Raw genomic sequence first — 17,151 nt, 5'->3', positions numbered from 1 at the left:
CGCCTCAGCATTCTGTCGGCTTAGAAAGAAAAGCAATTTCATTCACACAAAAGAACAAACCAACTCAGTACTCTATTCTACTGATTAAATTTAAAAAAAGGCCACTCGCATATTATAACAATGATTGTATATTATTCTAATGGTATTCGACACCGAAGCTACATCAAATTTAAAAAAAAAATTTTTTTATTACATTTTCACCCTAAATAAGGCACATTGCCACTGTGGTGTATGGGGCTACTATCAGGGGCAACAACTACTGGGGTACTATGTAGGGATTTGGGCAGCAAGATGTCGGTTCACGTTGCACTTGAACTTCTGCACGTCAGTACAGTTGGGGAAGCAGGGACCTGGAATGGAATTCCAGAGTCTAGTGGTTCTGGGGAAGAAACTACTGGAGTAGAAAGATCTTTTACATCTAGGGATCTCTACTGTGTGGGGGTGGGATTTAGCAGCCTGTCGGGTTTGTCGAGGGTGTCTACGTCGTGGGGGCACAAGTGTCTGCAGTTTGCCAGAGCATTCACCATTAAAATACTTGTAGAACAGGCAGAGGGATGCAAAATTTCGTCGATGGGACAGTGGCTGAAGCTTAGATGCCAGTTCAGAGCCTATCAGATTGGCGACTCTCTTTTGAACCTTGTCTAGGAGCGAGAGACTAGTAGCAGATACACCAGCCTAAATGTGACAGCAATACTCCATACATGGGCGAATGGTGGCCTTATAGAGATACAGGATACTTTCAGGTGTTAGTAGTTTCCTAGCACGGTAGAGAGAGCCCACCTTCTTCGCAGCAGCCCCGGTAATGTTTTCAATGTAATTGTTCCAACTCATGCTTCCTGTGAACGTTAGGCCAAGCAGTTTGGAAGATGTACTCTCAAATAAAGAGTCACTGGCCATTGCTATTGGTAGCAGAGAAGATTCTTGTAATTATTGAAGGAAACCAGTTTAGTCTTGGCAGCATTGAATGTGACCATCTATTTTTGTCCCCATTCCACTACAGATTGGAGTTAATCCTCTAGTGTTTTTGCCATTTCTTTAGATATGTGTTCATTTGTTTTCTTGTCGTGTCTGTTATAGAGCGTGGTGTCATCAGCATATATACCCATCTCACAGACAATTTTGTCAGGGAGATCATTAATGAATATTAGGAACAATAGAGGTCCAAGAATAGACCCCTGAGGCACTCTCGCATTTATATCATATTATTTAGATGTACGACCATCTAGGACAACCTGAATTTTTCTCTTATCTAAGGATTTAATTATGTTAAGTATTCTACCCGTGATACCGTATGATCTAACTTTCCTGAGGAGATCCCCATGCCATACCCTGTCAAAAACCTTAGATATATCTAGAGCTACTGCTCTGCCCTCCCCCGCTTTGTTCAGTGAATGGTATATATGTTCAGAGATTACCGCGAGGATGTCTGCTGTGGAATGGACTTGTCTAAATCCATATTGTTTGTCAGTCAGGTTTAGCATCTGTAAGGTGATAGACAAGAGCATGGTTAATTAATTAGAATTAAATGAGGCCACTTGCATATTATAACAATGATTGGATATTATTCTAATGGTATTCAACAACAAAGCTACATCAAAGGGAGGCCATTCGCATATTATAACAATGATTGGATATTATTCTAATGGTATTTGACAACGAAGCTACATCAAAGGAGGTCACTTGTATATTATAACAATAGTTGTATATTAATCTAATGGTATTCGACAACGAAGCTACATCAGAGGGTCGTCACTCGCATATTATAACAAAGATTTTCTATTATTCTAATGGCATTTCGTCCAACGAAGCTATATCAAAGGGAGGCAACTCACATATTATAACAATGATGGTAAATTATTCTAATGCTATTTGAAAACAAAGCTACATGAAAGGGAGGCCACTCGCATAATATAACAATGATTGTATATTATTCAAATAGTATTCAACAACAAAGCCAGATCAAAGTGAGGCCACTTGCATATTATAACAATGATTGGATATTATTCTAATGCTATTCGACAACAAAGCTACATCAAAGGGAGGCCACTCGCATATTATAACAATGATTGGATATTATTCTAATGCTATTCGACAACAAAGCTACATCAAAGGGAGGCCACTCGCATATATTAAAAATGATTGTATATTATTCTAATTGTATTTGACAACAAAGCTACATCAAAGTGAGGCCACTTGCATATTATAACAATGATTGGATATTATTCTAATGGTATTCGACAACAAAGCTACATCAAAGGGAGGTCACTCGCATATTATAACAGTGATTGTATGTTGTTCTAATCATATTCGACAACGAAGCCACATTAAAGCTTACGCCACTTGCATATTACAATGATTGTATATTATTCTAATGTCATCTGACAACAAAGCTATATCAAAGGGAGGCCACTCGCATATTATAACAATGATTGATTTTATTCTAATGGTATTCGACAATGAAGCTTCATCAAAGGGAGTTCATTCACATCTCATAACAATTATTGTATATTACTACAATGGTATTCAACAACGAAGTACCATTAAGGGGACGCCCCTCACATATTATAACAATGATTTTATATTATTTTAATGGGATTCGACAACAAAGCTACATCAAGGAGAAGTCAGTTACATTTATAACAATGATTGTATTGGACAACGAAGCTAACCCAAGGGGAGGCCACTCGCATATTATAACAATGATTGTATATTATTTTAATGGTATTGGACAATGAAGCTACATTAGAGGGATGCCACTCGCATATACTATGATTGTATATTGTTCTAATGGTATTCAACAACAGAGCTACATCAAAGGGAGGTCAATCGCATATTATAACAATGATTGTATAATTTTTTACTGGTATTCGACAACGAAGCTACAGCAAAGGGAAGTCACTTGCATATTATAACAATGATTGTATATTATTCTAATGATAATCGGCAATGAAGCTACATCAAAGAGAGGTCACTCGCATATTATTATAATGATTTTATATCATTCTAATTGTTTTTGAAAACGAAGTTACATTAAGCGGAGGCCACTTGAATATTATAACACGCATTGTATATTATTCTAATGGTATTCGACAACAAAGCTACATCAAAGGGCGGCCATTCGTATATTATAACAATGATTGTATATTATTCTAATGGTATTTGACAATGAAACTGCATCACAGGGAGACCACTCGCATATTATAACAACGATTCTATATTATTCTAATGGTATTTGACAATGAAGCTACATCAAAGGGAGGTTACTCGCATATTATAACAATGATTGTATATTATTCTAATGGTATTCGACAACGATGTCATCCAATCCTGGGTGATGCCAGACATTCTGCTAGTTTATACATCCACCTATGTCATACAATCCCAGGCAACGTCAGGTATTTTGCTAGTACATATATCCACATATCTTATCGGATCCTAGTCTATGCCTGGTATTTTGCTAGGAAACAATCCACCTATCTTATCCAATCCCTGGCTATGTTGGGTATTCTGCTAGTAAACATTACAACTCTATCATCCAATCACGGGCTATGCCGGGTATTCTGCTAGTATATATATCCACCTCTGTCATCCAATCCCGGGTGTAGCCGGGTATTCTGCTAGTACAAATATCGGCCTATGTCATCCAATTCCAGGTTATGCTGGGTATACTGCTAGTATATATATCTAATTATTTGATCCAATTCCGAACAATGCCGGGTATTCTGCTAGTACAAATATCGACCTATGTCATCCAATCGCTGGTGACACTGGGTATTTTGCTAGTACATATATCCACCTTTCTCATACAATCCTGGGTGATGCCGGGTATTCTGCTAGTACAAGTATCTACCTATGTTATCTAATTCCAGGTGACACCGGGTATTCTGCTAGGAAACATTCCACCTATTTCATCCAATCCCTCGCAACACCGTGTATTCTGCTAATACATATATCCACCTGTGTCATCATGCTAATACAAATATCAACCTATGTCATCCAATCGTGCTCGACACTGGGTATTTTGCTAGTACATATATCAACCAATCTAATCTGAACCCAGACTGCTGGGTATTCTGCTAGGAAACATTCCCCCTATTTCATCCACTCACGGGCCATGCCGGGTAATCTGCTAGTACACATATCCACCTATTGCATCCAATCATGGGCAACGCCGGGTATTTTGCTAGTACATATATCAACCAATCTTATCTGATCCCAGGCAATGCTCCATATTCTGGTAGAAAACATTCCACCTATGGCATCCAATCCCGGGTGACACCGAGTATTCTGCTAGTACATATATCCATCTATGTCATCAAATCCCGGGCTATGCTGGGTATTTTGCTAGCACATATATCAACAAATCTTATCTGATCCCATGTGACGTCAGGTATTCTGCTAGGAAACATTCCATCTATTTCATCCAATTCCGGAACATGCTGGGTAATCTGCTAGTACATAAATCCACCTATGTAATCCAATACTGGGCGACGCCGTGTATTTTGCTAGTACATATATCAACCAGCATTATCCGATCCCTGAAGACACCAGGTATTCTGCTAGGAAACATTCCACCTATGCCATCCAATACCAGGCGATGCCGGGTACTCTGCTAGTATATTTATACCTATTTCATACAATCCCAGGCTACGCTGGGTATTCTGCTAGCACATATATCCACCTATGTCATCCAATCCCGTGCTACGCCGGTTATTTTGCTAATATATATATCAACCAATCATATCTGATTCCAGATGGTGTCGGGTATTCTGCTAGGAAAATTCCACCTATTTCATCCAATCCTGTGCCATGCCGGGTATTGTGCTAGTACATATATCCACCTATGTCATCCAATCCCTTGCGATGCCAGGTACTTTGCTAGTACATATATCAACCAATTTTATCCAATCCCAGGTGACGCCGGGTATTCTGCTAGGAAACATTCCACCTATTTCATCTCAGGCCATGCTGAGTAATCTGCTAGTACATATATCCACCTATATCATCCAATCCATGGTGACACCGGGTATTTTGCTTGTACATATATCAACCAATCTTATCTGATCCCTGGCAAGGTGGGATATTCTGCTAGGAAACATTCCACCTATGTCATCCAATCCCGGGCGACACCGGGTATTCTGCTAGTACATATATCAACCAATATTATCTGATTCCAGTCGACGCCTGTTATTCTGCTAAGAAACACTCCACCTATTTCACTGAATCCCGGGACATGCCGAGTAATCTGCTAGTACATATATCCACCTATGGCATCTGATCCCGGGCGATGCCGGATATTTTGCTAGTACATATATCAACTAATCTTATCTTATCCCTGGAAATGCCGGGTATTCTGCTAGGAAACATTCCACTTATGTCATCCAATACCGGGCGACACTGGGTATTCAGCTAGCACATATATACCTATTTCATCTAATCCCGGGTTACGCGAGGTATTCTGCGAGTACATATATCCACTTATGTCATCCAATCCCGGGTGACGCCGGGTATTTTGCTAGTATCTATATCAACCAATCTAATCTGAACCCAGGCCGCTGGGTATTCTGCTAGGAAACACTCCCCCTATTTCATCCACTCCCGGGCCATGCCGGGTAATCTGCTAGTACATATATCCACCTATGTCATCCAATCCCGGGCGACCCTAGGTAATTTGCTAGTACATATATCAACCAATTTTATCCAATCCCAGGTAACACCGGGTAATCTGCTAGGAAACATTCTATGTATTTCATCCAATCCCAGGACATGCAGGGTAATCTGCTAGTATATATATCCACCTATGTCATCCAATTCCAGGTGACGCCGGGTATTCTGCTAGTACTTATACACCTATTTCATCCAATCTCGGGTGACGCCGGGTATTTTGCTAGTACATATAACAACCAATCTTATCAGATCCCAGAAAATGACCGTTTGTTTTGTTTTGTTAGCATGTCGACTCGTTCTTAAAAGTATACAGTGAATACAGTAATGTTAACTTGTAAATGGTTTCTGCCATTTCCGGGACTGACTTAATATCCCTCACTCCACTCTAAAAATATACATGAAATATAGTAATGTTTACTTGTAAACGGTTTCTGTCATTTCCGAGACTGACTTAATATCCATCACACCACTCTTTTTATATAAAGAATTATTAAATTGCCCTATATTAAGAATTAAGAAATTGTTAGTTGTAAATAGAGAAGATATATATATATATATATATATATATACTTGTGCCCGATATTATTCATACCCCTCGGATCTTTGAGATTTTTATAAGAATATTGCTCAAACCAGAAGGTAGACAATATTAAAGGGATTTCAAACAATAAATCAAGCATAAGCATTTAATTTAAACTCAACAAATAAATAAATTATGCAAGTTTGAAACATTATACAAAGAAAAACAATAATGGCACTAGTTCAAAATTATTCATACCTCTCTTACTAATAGTCAATAGCATGCCCTTTATTCTTAATAACTGCCTATAACCGTTTTGTATATTTATCAACAAGGTTTTTACAAGCATCAACACTGATTTTTGACCATTCTTCAATGCAGTAGTTCTCCAAATCCCTCAAATTTCTAGGTTTCCGCTTTTTAAACTCAGTTTTCAATATGTGCCAGAGGTTTTCGATAGGGTTCAGGTCGGGACTCTGGCTAGGCCATTTCAAAACATTAATTTGATTATCCTCAAACAATTTCTTGACTATTTTGGCAGTATGTTTTGGATCATTATCCTGTTGAAGGACCCAGTTTGGTCCTAAATGGAGCTTCTCCGCATCCTGTCTAATGTTTTTCTGGAGTATCTCCAAATATTGCTCCTTCTTCATGGTTCCATCTATCTTGACCAAACTACCTGGACCACTAGCCGAAAAGGAGCCCCAAAACATTAGGCTACCACCACCATGTTTCACCGTGGGTATGGTGTTCTTTGGGTTGTAAGCTTCTCCTTTCTTCCTCCAAACGTAAGAAGCATCCATATGGCCAAACAATTCAATTTTTGTTTCGTCAGTCCACAAAATACTTGAGAAAACGGACTCTGAAGAATTCACATGGGTCCGAGCAAACTTTAGACGTGCTGCAAGGTGTTTTCCGGTGTGCAATGGAGTCCTTCTTCATCTTCTTCCTTTCAGACCATTTTCATGCAGAGTCCTTTGCAATGTTTGCCTTGATATTTTTATGCCAGAAGACTCCAGATTTTCTAAAATGTCCTTAGTAGTGGTGGTTGGATTTGCATTAACACTTCTTACAATATTCCTGGTGGCTCTAGCAGACAGTTTCCTTTTCCTTCCTCTACCAATCAAGTTGTTTGTTGTGTGGTGGCTCTGGAATTTTTTGATGATGCTCTGTACTGTTGCTGTAGGGACCTCAAATTTCTTGGAAATTGACTTGTAACCTAAACCATCCTTATGTGAATTCACAATTTTAGTCCTAAGATCATTACTAAGCTCTTTTTTCTTCCCCATTCTAATAATTTTTATTCTTTTATTGGTTTTCAGTTGATATCATTTTAATTTCTGAAAAATGCAAAAAACGAAATGAAATTAATCAAAGGTTGTATAAAAGCATTCAAAATAAGAATCAAACAGGAAACAAACAGTCAGAAACTCGATTAATACTGAAAAAATAAGGGGGTATGATTATTTTTGAACATTGCAGATTTTATAAATAGCTGTATATTTCTTTTATTACAAGTATCCCGAGATTTTAAAATGACGAAAATGATCAGAAGGGGTTTATTAAGAATATGTATCAATATGGACGTAAACAATAAATTCTTACAAAGTTACACTTAATAAACTCAATTTTCAAGGGGGGTATGAATAATATCGGGCACAAGTGTATATATATATATAAAATCCCCTCCTAATACTAAGAATGGCTTTCTAAATAATGTTTTTATTTCAGCACGATCCGTATTCTATGATAGTAAAATAATATCTCCATTTTATATTAAGAATTATTAAATTGCCTTATATTAAGAATTTAGAAATTGGTAGGTGTTAATAGAGAAGATATAAAAAAAAACATCCCCTCCCAATACTAAGAATGGCTTTCTAAATAATAATGTTTTTATTTCAGCACGGTCCGTATTCCATAATAGTAAAATACTATTGCCCTTTTTATAGTAAGACTTATGAAATTGCCTTATATTAAGAATTGTAAGGTTTAAGTACAGGACATATAAAAAAACATCGCCTCCCAAGACTAAGAATGGCTTTCTAAATAATAATGTTTTTATTTCAGCACGGTCCGTATTCTATAATAGTAAAGTACTATCCTCTTCTTATACTAAGAATTATATATATAATATGCATCTTTTTTAATAGAAGAGAATGTCCGGTAGGAAATCACACTATATAATACGGTTACTTGGTCTTTTGGCTAAGTAGTATCTATTCTTAGAATTCAAGCGGTCCTATCTCCCCCCCTCTCCTCCCGGTAAACAGTTAGGAAATCATATTGTTACTAATACAAAAAAGAAAATGGCCGTATGTTTTGTTTTGTTAACATGCCGACTCGTTCATTACGTGATTTTTGAAATGTTATAAATAAGCACTCAGCATGTAGATTCATTCACTTGATTTTTGGAATCAGCAGTTCAGCGATGTGATTTTTGGAATATGACGTCTTGTCTCAATTTAGTACACAATAAATATAAAAATATGCATCTTTTTTTATATAGAAGCTAATGTTCGGTAGGAAATTACACTATATAATACGGTTACTTGGTCTTTTGGCTAAGATCAAAGTGTAGTATCTATTCTTAGAATTCCAGCGGTCCCATCTTTCGCCTCCCTCCCTCTAAACAAAAATAGATTATATTGTTACTAATACAATAAAGAAAATGGCCGTTTGTTTTTTTGTTTTTTGTAAACATAGCGATCGTTTCGTCTCATCGCTTAATATTTTTAAACAAATTTTTGTTTGTACTTGACATTTTTGCTTGTCATTTTTCGTTTAACTCTCTTATTTTATCATTTTTAACCCGATAATAATTTGGTAGCGTTTTCATAACGTGTAAGTCAATATTTTAATTTGTATGATACTCGCATTTTTACCGATAAGAATCTCAATATATGCATTGTTTTGCTTACAGACATCGCCATTACAGCGTGTTGACGTCACGTCACGTGACATGACTAAGCGTTTTTTCAATTACGTATAAATATTATGAGATTATTACTTTATTACTACTTAAATACATAGGAAAAACGAAAAAAGTGTCACTTTTTGCTCTCCCCCCCCCCCTGCAGGAAAACGGCCAGCTGAACAACTTAGAGTTCACTATTTGGGCTAAAATTTCGATATTTTTCGTCCGGAGGTTCGCGCTTTAATATGATATCAAATTGGTAAATTTTGGTTGTATCTGTCGAAAGGTTTTGGCGAACATACAAACACACATACATACATACATACATACATTTTCGCTTATATATATAATATATAGATAACTCTTGAAATGGCTGAAAAACTGCCCCCCCCCTCTGATGGGACATGGTCCGGTTTATCCCCAAAATATGAATGCCTACTTTTTTTTTTTTTTTTTTTTTTAGATATTACTCATCCAGGGCAATGTTTATCAGGAATACACTAACTTTGTAGATGTCTTTTTTAGTTTTTGATTTTCAGCTGAACATATACACATACAAACACACAGATAGCTGCCCTTTTTATAATTCGCGTCTTTGTTCATTTTTGTTATTGGAGAATTGCTTTTCTTTCCAATTTAGTTAAATTCCTTGAATAGAACTGACAATATATTATATTAAAAAAAAAATATTATCTCTATTCTAATTCTTTTCTGTTCATTATCAAATTCCGTAATTCTACGATCTCTATTAAGGCTAAATTTCTAAATACTAAAATTATTTTTGTATGAATTTTATTTTCAAATGCATAGTTTTATTTTCCATCATCACTTACATCACATTTACATTAGTTATTCTCATTTTGCATGTGTGTTCCGTCTTATAACCTTATGCAATGCTTGTTTTTCCTTTTTTTTTTTTTTTTGAAGGACCTTATCACTGTGGCGTGGGATATAACAAAGCCTTTGGACGGGACATTGTGGAAGCTCATTTGAAAGCCTGCATTTACGCTGGTGTGAAAATCTGTGGTGGAAACGCAGAAGCCTTGCCAGCTCAAGTGAGTATTTTTTTTTTTCAAGTTTTTATTTTAAAACCTTTGAACTGATTCAGATATTTGTATTATTTGGATTGTTCAGACTACTGTTCTCATTTTGAGTGTTATTTTCACAACGTTTCGGTCGATGTAATCTGCGACCTTCTTCAGGTGCATCTTGTCAAATCTGGAAATTTTTCTGTCGGTCTCTGGAATCGGCACCAAATTTCAAAATGCTCTCGTTCTGTCAACCATGACTGGGAAGAAGTCCTAAGTAATTTGCAAGTTTATTTTGAATGTCATTCGCACAGAGGATCGAGCCTTCAACCACCAAAAGAATGTAACTTTTTCAACTGGTTTTTACCAAGTCCAATTTTAGTCTGAATTTTAGAAGCCTTAAACCTATTTTGTTTCTAGATGTACAATTTTACTATTTATCATTCTATATTACTATTCTTATTTATTACTACATGTTATTATACTCAAGATGAGAATAGTAGTCCGAAGAATCTAAATAATATGAATAATCAATCGTCATCTCAAAAAATTCAGAAACATATTAAATCAACACAAAATGTATCAATACAAAGTAAACAATTGTTATTAATGTTTAGCATATGTTTTGCTTTAATAGATTAGGTTGATGCAAAGTTTTGCTGATTTAAAATGTGTGCTTTTGAAAATCTTCATTTAATATTAACCATAAAATTTCATTGTTTCTATTGAAAGTATTGCCAATTGAATTCTGTTGTGGCTTTGCAGGGTGAGAATAATAAAGATATAATTCTTATGCTTCTGGAGAGCCAAACTAAATAATCAAGACAAACGCATGTGTTGAAAAGAAGAATATGGTTCTATTCTATTAATATTCAGTCGGTGCAAAAGGTTTTGTCGATTTAGAATTTCATCTTGAAAAGGAAAATCTACGATTTTGAAAAATAAAAATGACGACCTTTATTGTCTATAAATTGATTCCAACTACCAACGAGCTTATAAATATTTCGCTTGTATTTTTTTTTTTTTTTTGATGAGAAATCTAACTCATGTTCAATCTCCCCTCATAATTTTTCTTTTTACATGGTGGTCACCATATATCGAGGCCCGGAAGCCACTCGGGGATAAGGGTTATTGCGTGTACAGTAATCAATGGGATAGTATCGTAGTAATCATTAGTATTGGAGATTTGATAAAGTGTCTTATTTAAGGGGCCGGTTCATCAGGAATTTGTTTATGTTGGACTTGAAGACATTCAAGTTGTAGTCTGGTGGGAAACAGGCAAACGGAAGAGAGTTCCACGGGCGTGCACTTCTAAGAAAGAAGCTTTGTTCATGGAATCTACGTTTTGATTTAAAGAGTGGGGAAAATTATTGACAATGTTAACCTAAAGCAGTCTAAATAGTTTTGTAGTATTTGAAATAAGTAATAATCCAAAGGTTAGGAGATTATGCGGAATGAGGCTAGAAGATCTTTGGTCAGTGTCATGATGAGCATTATCCTGATGGAAGCTGACTAAAGAAGGTTGTTTTTATGTTAACATGTATGAGAATATTGCAGAAAAAATATGAAGAATGTTTAATAATGTCAAAAAGCAAGCGAAGCAAGAATGATCCCGCATAAGTGTACTGTGGACGAAGCATAAAAAAATTATAGCCTGTTTGTATGCATGTTAGAAAAAGAATTGAAAACATCGATGCAGACAATCTCATTGTCAGGAGAAGAAATTGCTATCGCCAAAAAATGAGGTGCAAAAACACAAATGTTTACTTAAAAAAAGATCGTGTGTAAAGGATGGTTTCTCCTGGAGATGCACAAATGGACAGCGCCACCAAAATAATTTGACTGAACAACAAGTCTTGAAAAAAAAAAAAAAAACAAGAAAAAAATACGGTTACAAAAAAGAACACAAAGCAAAAAAAAAAAAAAAAAAAAAAAAAAAAAAAAAATTTTTTACTTACACCTAACAATTATACAGGAAAAAAAAACTTTTCTTGGAGAAAAAAATAAAACAAAAAACCTTTCTGTTGATAAATATTTAAAAAAAAAAATTAAATGAAATTAAATGACATATTTTCATTTTTCAACGTAATTTATGGGAAATTTATTGGCTACGTTCCGCGAAGGTTATCCCACGAGGTATACGTCAATTAAGCTTTAAAGAAAAGACAAAGGAAATAGCATGCAATACTAACGGGACTTAAATGAATAAGAAAAAGATACGAAAGCATTAACATTTATTAGGGAGAAAAGATCACAGAGGGTTGGGAGACAGGAAAACAGCAAAGCTGCAAAGTTCAATTATCAAAATACACTCCAGTTCAGATGTTCACCAGTTCGACTGTAAAGTAGCTGCCTAGAATTGTCCTTCAGGCAAGCGCAAAGCTTAATTTAACAAACGAGAGAGAGAAATCAGAAATTAGGTTTTGAAAGGTATAGAAACTTACTGCGTGGTTATCGTTCAATAATCATCTTTTTTTCTTTAAATGTGTATCATATACATATATCCTCTTCGCCCTTTCCGAAGACACGTAATCCTTTAACTCTTTCAAAGTTCATTTTCGACGAAGGAATTAATCCGAGTACAAACACTGATTAGGTAAAATCCGTAGTCTGCAAAAACTCTTCAGTAGGTATATCCTTTATAGGGCCACGACGACCATAATTCAGCTTTCATCTCGACTGCTTCGTAGATGATATTTAAATTGCCGCACGTGCGTCGCTTTCCACGATCAGATTCTAACTTGAAAAAGATCGATTTTCTCTTTCTCTTCGCATTACCAAGGAACTACAGCTTAGTCATCTTTTCGGAGCATCTTCCTTGAACACTCTAGCATACCTTCATTATTCGTTCATCTGAATAATGAATTGCATTTCCATTTTAAAGACTTGTATTGTCTGAGTTCCTCGAGACAACGTGCATCAATTCTTGTCTGAAACTGGTTGTTCGCTCTTCAATTTCTTGTCAAAAAAAGGCGGTAAAAACCCTTAGCCAATCAAATGTCATGAAGAATGGCGTGATCTTAAGTCATCATCAGCAGCTTAATGCAACACGAAAAAAAAAAAAAAAAAAGAAGGGAAGAAATTAAATTTCTGACAAAGGGTTGTTTTTTTTTGTTGTTATTTTTGATTATTTGCATTTGTATTTTTTCCGGTTTGTTTTGTTTTTTTCATTAGTCTGAGTCTGTTACGACGTGCTCGGCTGACCCCGATAATTGCCGGTCTCGCCTGCTTGACGGGAATTCACGAGAATTCGGGTCAAATTATGCAAGAATACCGAAATGTCTGTTAATGTCTGTGAGCAATGATGACCCATGTTAGAATTCCTAGTGAGATAATAATAATAATAATAATAATAATAATAATAATAATAATAATAATAATAATAATAACTAGCAGGACCCGTGGAAATTCCACGGTAGTTAAAATCTTTTAAAACACATCAGTAAGAAATTCCTTTATGTGTACAGCATGTTTACAGCTAAACGGTACATAACATGAGACTGTCCATGCATTTTATAGTCAGAAGGACGCCACATTGCTTCTGGAGATGATACATATCTACATGATAGATGTTGCTTGATTCATCTCTTTGTTCTGATCGCATTGTTTCTCCTTCATCGATATTAATAGATGAATCATGGTTATTGACCTCCATCATAGCACTATCATGTCATTTATAAACATATTTTAATATGTATTTTATACTCTTGACTGAAGTTAATATGAGCTTGATATTTTCTCAGAAGAAATTTGTTGAAAGGGACTATGTATCTATTATCAACAGTAAAATTACCGACTTGAACTGAGTCACCATTATTTGCACGCTTGTAAGCCAGGTATCCATCAATGTTCTCCACTGTTTCTTCTCTAAATGTCTTTGGAAATTTTTTTTTGCATAATCCTTTACTCATACAAGGAGAATAAGGATTAACTGCACCACATGCACCATGTACCATTAAAAATTGATCTTCAGGTCCAGGTATTTCTGCTGGCACAATTGCATCAATTTGTTGAACTGTTCTGATCTTATCCTGATCTCGCAGCATTATGATCATGTGGCAGTGTGGTAGCCCTCTTTTTTTTTAATTCAATAACATAAACATATGCAACAGGAGTTCCCAATACATGTCTGTCTTTAATGTCTTTCAAAAGTTCAGTTAGATGTGCATGATACACACGTGATATTAAGTCAGGTCGATTTTATGCAAGTTCTGATGACCCCAAGTTGTTTAATATTTCAGGACATTTTGGGTTACATGTATAGGTAAGGAATAGGTCTGGCTTTCCATATTTACAGAAAATTGCCATTGCATCTTGATACAGTTGTTGAAGATTCCTAGGACTTCCTGTAAATGAAGATGGTAGAATAACTGGTACACCAGGATCGCCATCTTCATTCCTTGCTAAATGATCCATTAAGCCAGAATATTGAGCAGCTCTTAGTTGACTTTGATAGCTTTTAATGAAGTTCAATCTGCACCCTTCAACTTTCACATATGCATCAACTACATATTGTTGGAATAGTTTACCAGATCTATGGATAATACTGTATGAATCTCTAATTGCAAGGCGATAACTGTAATACTCTTGCATTGTCACTTTATTGCGAACTCTTGTTTGCTGTTTTGGCCTATGTTGCATGTTTATGTGCCAGCTTTGTTCACCATTTGGAAATAATATGAGATATATCATGGGGTCCAAGTGGCAAGGCAGATAAGAAATTCGGTGTTTTGGTTGAGAATGTGGGTAAACAATAATATCTCTGTTAGTAGGTGGAGCACCATCCTCACCAACAAATACTACACCTATTTCGTTGTTTATTGGATTGTATAATCTTTTGGTATCTGGAACAGCGGTGTAATACATCGAAACTCTCCTTGGCTTTACATTTTCCCTTATAGCACGTGCTTCCTCTTCTAATTCAATGACCCTCATATTTTTATAAGCTTGGGCATAAGGATTATTCTCCATAACTGTAGCTATGGTTTCAAAGACACTTTGGATACATTTATTATTTTCTGGTAAATTACACCGGAGTTGATTTGCTTCAGATGAGTCCAAGATGTAAATTTGTCCATATTTTCTCTCCTCTTCATTATTTGGGTGCAGAGTACTGGAATAATGATAGGTTTGACCTTGTAAGCGAAAACAATAGGGGCCTCTTCCAGGAGGGCGGACAATATTTGCTCCAAATGAAGCAAATGAAAATGATGAGTTATAATTGCGTATATTAGATCTGAAATTAAATGCTTCTTGGTCATTACCTTCGAATAACCTTTGGAGTTGAGGAGGATAATCTTGTAAGGGAGGAAGAGAAACTTTTCCTTTTTGACAACAATTCAATGCTTCTCCTCAAAATCTAAGTGCTCTACAAAATGAGCAAATCAAACTCACGTCACCTACAAAATAATACGGGATATTTTGTCTTTCTGCTTCATTCATATTGTTTCTTCTTTCCCGTTGTATAGATATGCAGATAAAGTTGTCTGTCTTCTTCAATCATGTTATTTATTTGCTGTCTCAATATGTTTCTCCTTTGAAATCTGATATTATCCCTTTCTTCAGTTCGTAGCTGCTGACGCCTTCGTCTTTGTCGTTCTCTTGCTGCACATCTTGTATCTTCCAATGTAGTGGTAGTGATTTGGTTCATTCTGTGTGAAAATTTAATTGGTCTTAATAAAAAAAAAATTATAAATAAAGATTTTGATACGAAAAATAAATGTTTCTATAATGAAATAAAATTCAATATAAATGTTTAAAATGAGAATAAATGTTTCTTAATTAATGAAACCGTTTTTATATTAAAAATCATTAGTGTGTAATTTTTTTAAGAGGGAATTTAAATCAATATTTTTATAATTTAGCTCTGTAAAAAGGTATCTAGATGATATCTAGGTGAATTATATAAATTATTTAATAATGAATTATTCCCTCTCGTAACATTTATTGGTGCTTCTACACTTTGTCGCCGAAAAAAAAAGACGCCATGTTTTTCAGCACACCTGCTGCCAGAATCCAAGAGAGACATCAGTATTTTAAAGTGTAGAAACTATTTTATTTATTCAATAAATATATTGAAGTAAAAGTATAGAACCACCTATTTTTGCTTTGATTAAAGAACTGTACACGCTTTCCAGTTATTTCATGATTCGGTCATAGTTTAAAGTACTGATGTCTTCCTCGGATTCTGGCAGCAGATGTGCTCAAAAACATAGCGTTTTTTTTTCGCATACAAAGTGTAGAAGCATACATTTATTTGTGAACATGTTATTTTCTTTTGATGAATAACTTAATAATTTCATTTCAATAAATTATATCTTGAATTTTGTAAAATGTACGAAAAATGTAAAAATTGAGAATAAATATTTGTTTAAATCCTAAGTAATGAAGCAAAATGTTTATTTGATATTAAAAAAGTTAAGTTGCGTAATTTTTAAAAGGGTATTTAATAGTCAATACTATTTCTAATTTATCTCTATAAATAAAGGATGGCTAGATTAAAATTTAAGTATTCTAATGGCCGTTTCTAAAATTGCCCAAAGTAATTTAATTATGTTAAATATTTACAGTAAGAAGGATCAAAAATGTTAAAAACTTACATCGGATTAAATATTTAGTTTCTGATCATCAAAATAAGCTGATAACAATCATTTAATGTTGGATGACTTATCCACAAGTCAGTAAACTTTGTTGAAGCAAAGCTCTGTTTTTGTTGTTGACGATGGTGTTGTTTGTTTACGGTTAAATGAATAACGAAATTTCACCAAGTTACACTGGTTTAGTAGATAATTTTGTGACTTATATAGAAGCTTTACCGTAAAATTCGGCTAAAACAATTGTTGACCAATTACCTCCTTTGAATCGATATCGTCTGCTTGTGGTAATTGAAGCGAAAACCTTATTAGGTATTAAATGCTAAAACATTTTAATACAGCTGGCTAATTGGCTATAAAGTAAAAGTTATTCCGAACTTTGATCTAACATTTAAAAAAAAAAAAAAGAAAAAAAATGCTTAACAT

At 35.0% G+C, this 17,151-nt stretch overlaps 1 protein-coding gene across 2 annotated transcripts in view; it reads left to right on the top strand.

The window, feature by feature from the left end:
* Nucleotides 1-17,151, top strand: part of LOC145241533 (glutamine synthetase-like) — a 98,699-nt gene that overhangs the window by 49,429 nt on the left and 32,119 nt on the right. For both annotated transcript variants that reach the window (XR_013862568.1, XM_080104578.1), the window contains exon 5: nt 10,032-10,159. Coding sequence is in view for 1 of the 2 variants with exons in the window: in XM_080104578.1 (XP_079960704.1) it covers nt 10,032-10,159 (128 nt within the window). In the remaining variant the exon portion in view is untranslated. The remainder of the gene's footprint in view (nt 1-10,031; nt 10,160-17,151) is intronic.

Source organism: Euprymna scolopes, chromosome 20 (assembly GCF_053919585.1).
Source record: "Euprymna scolopes isolate OS-2025 chromosome 20, ASM5391958v1, whole genome shotgun sequence".
NCBI classification, from domain to species: Eukaryota; Metazoa; Mollusca; class Cephalopoda; order Sepiida; family Sepiolidae; genus Euprymna; species Euprymna scolopes.
This window is presented reverse-complemented; position numbering and strand designations above follow the sequence as displayed.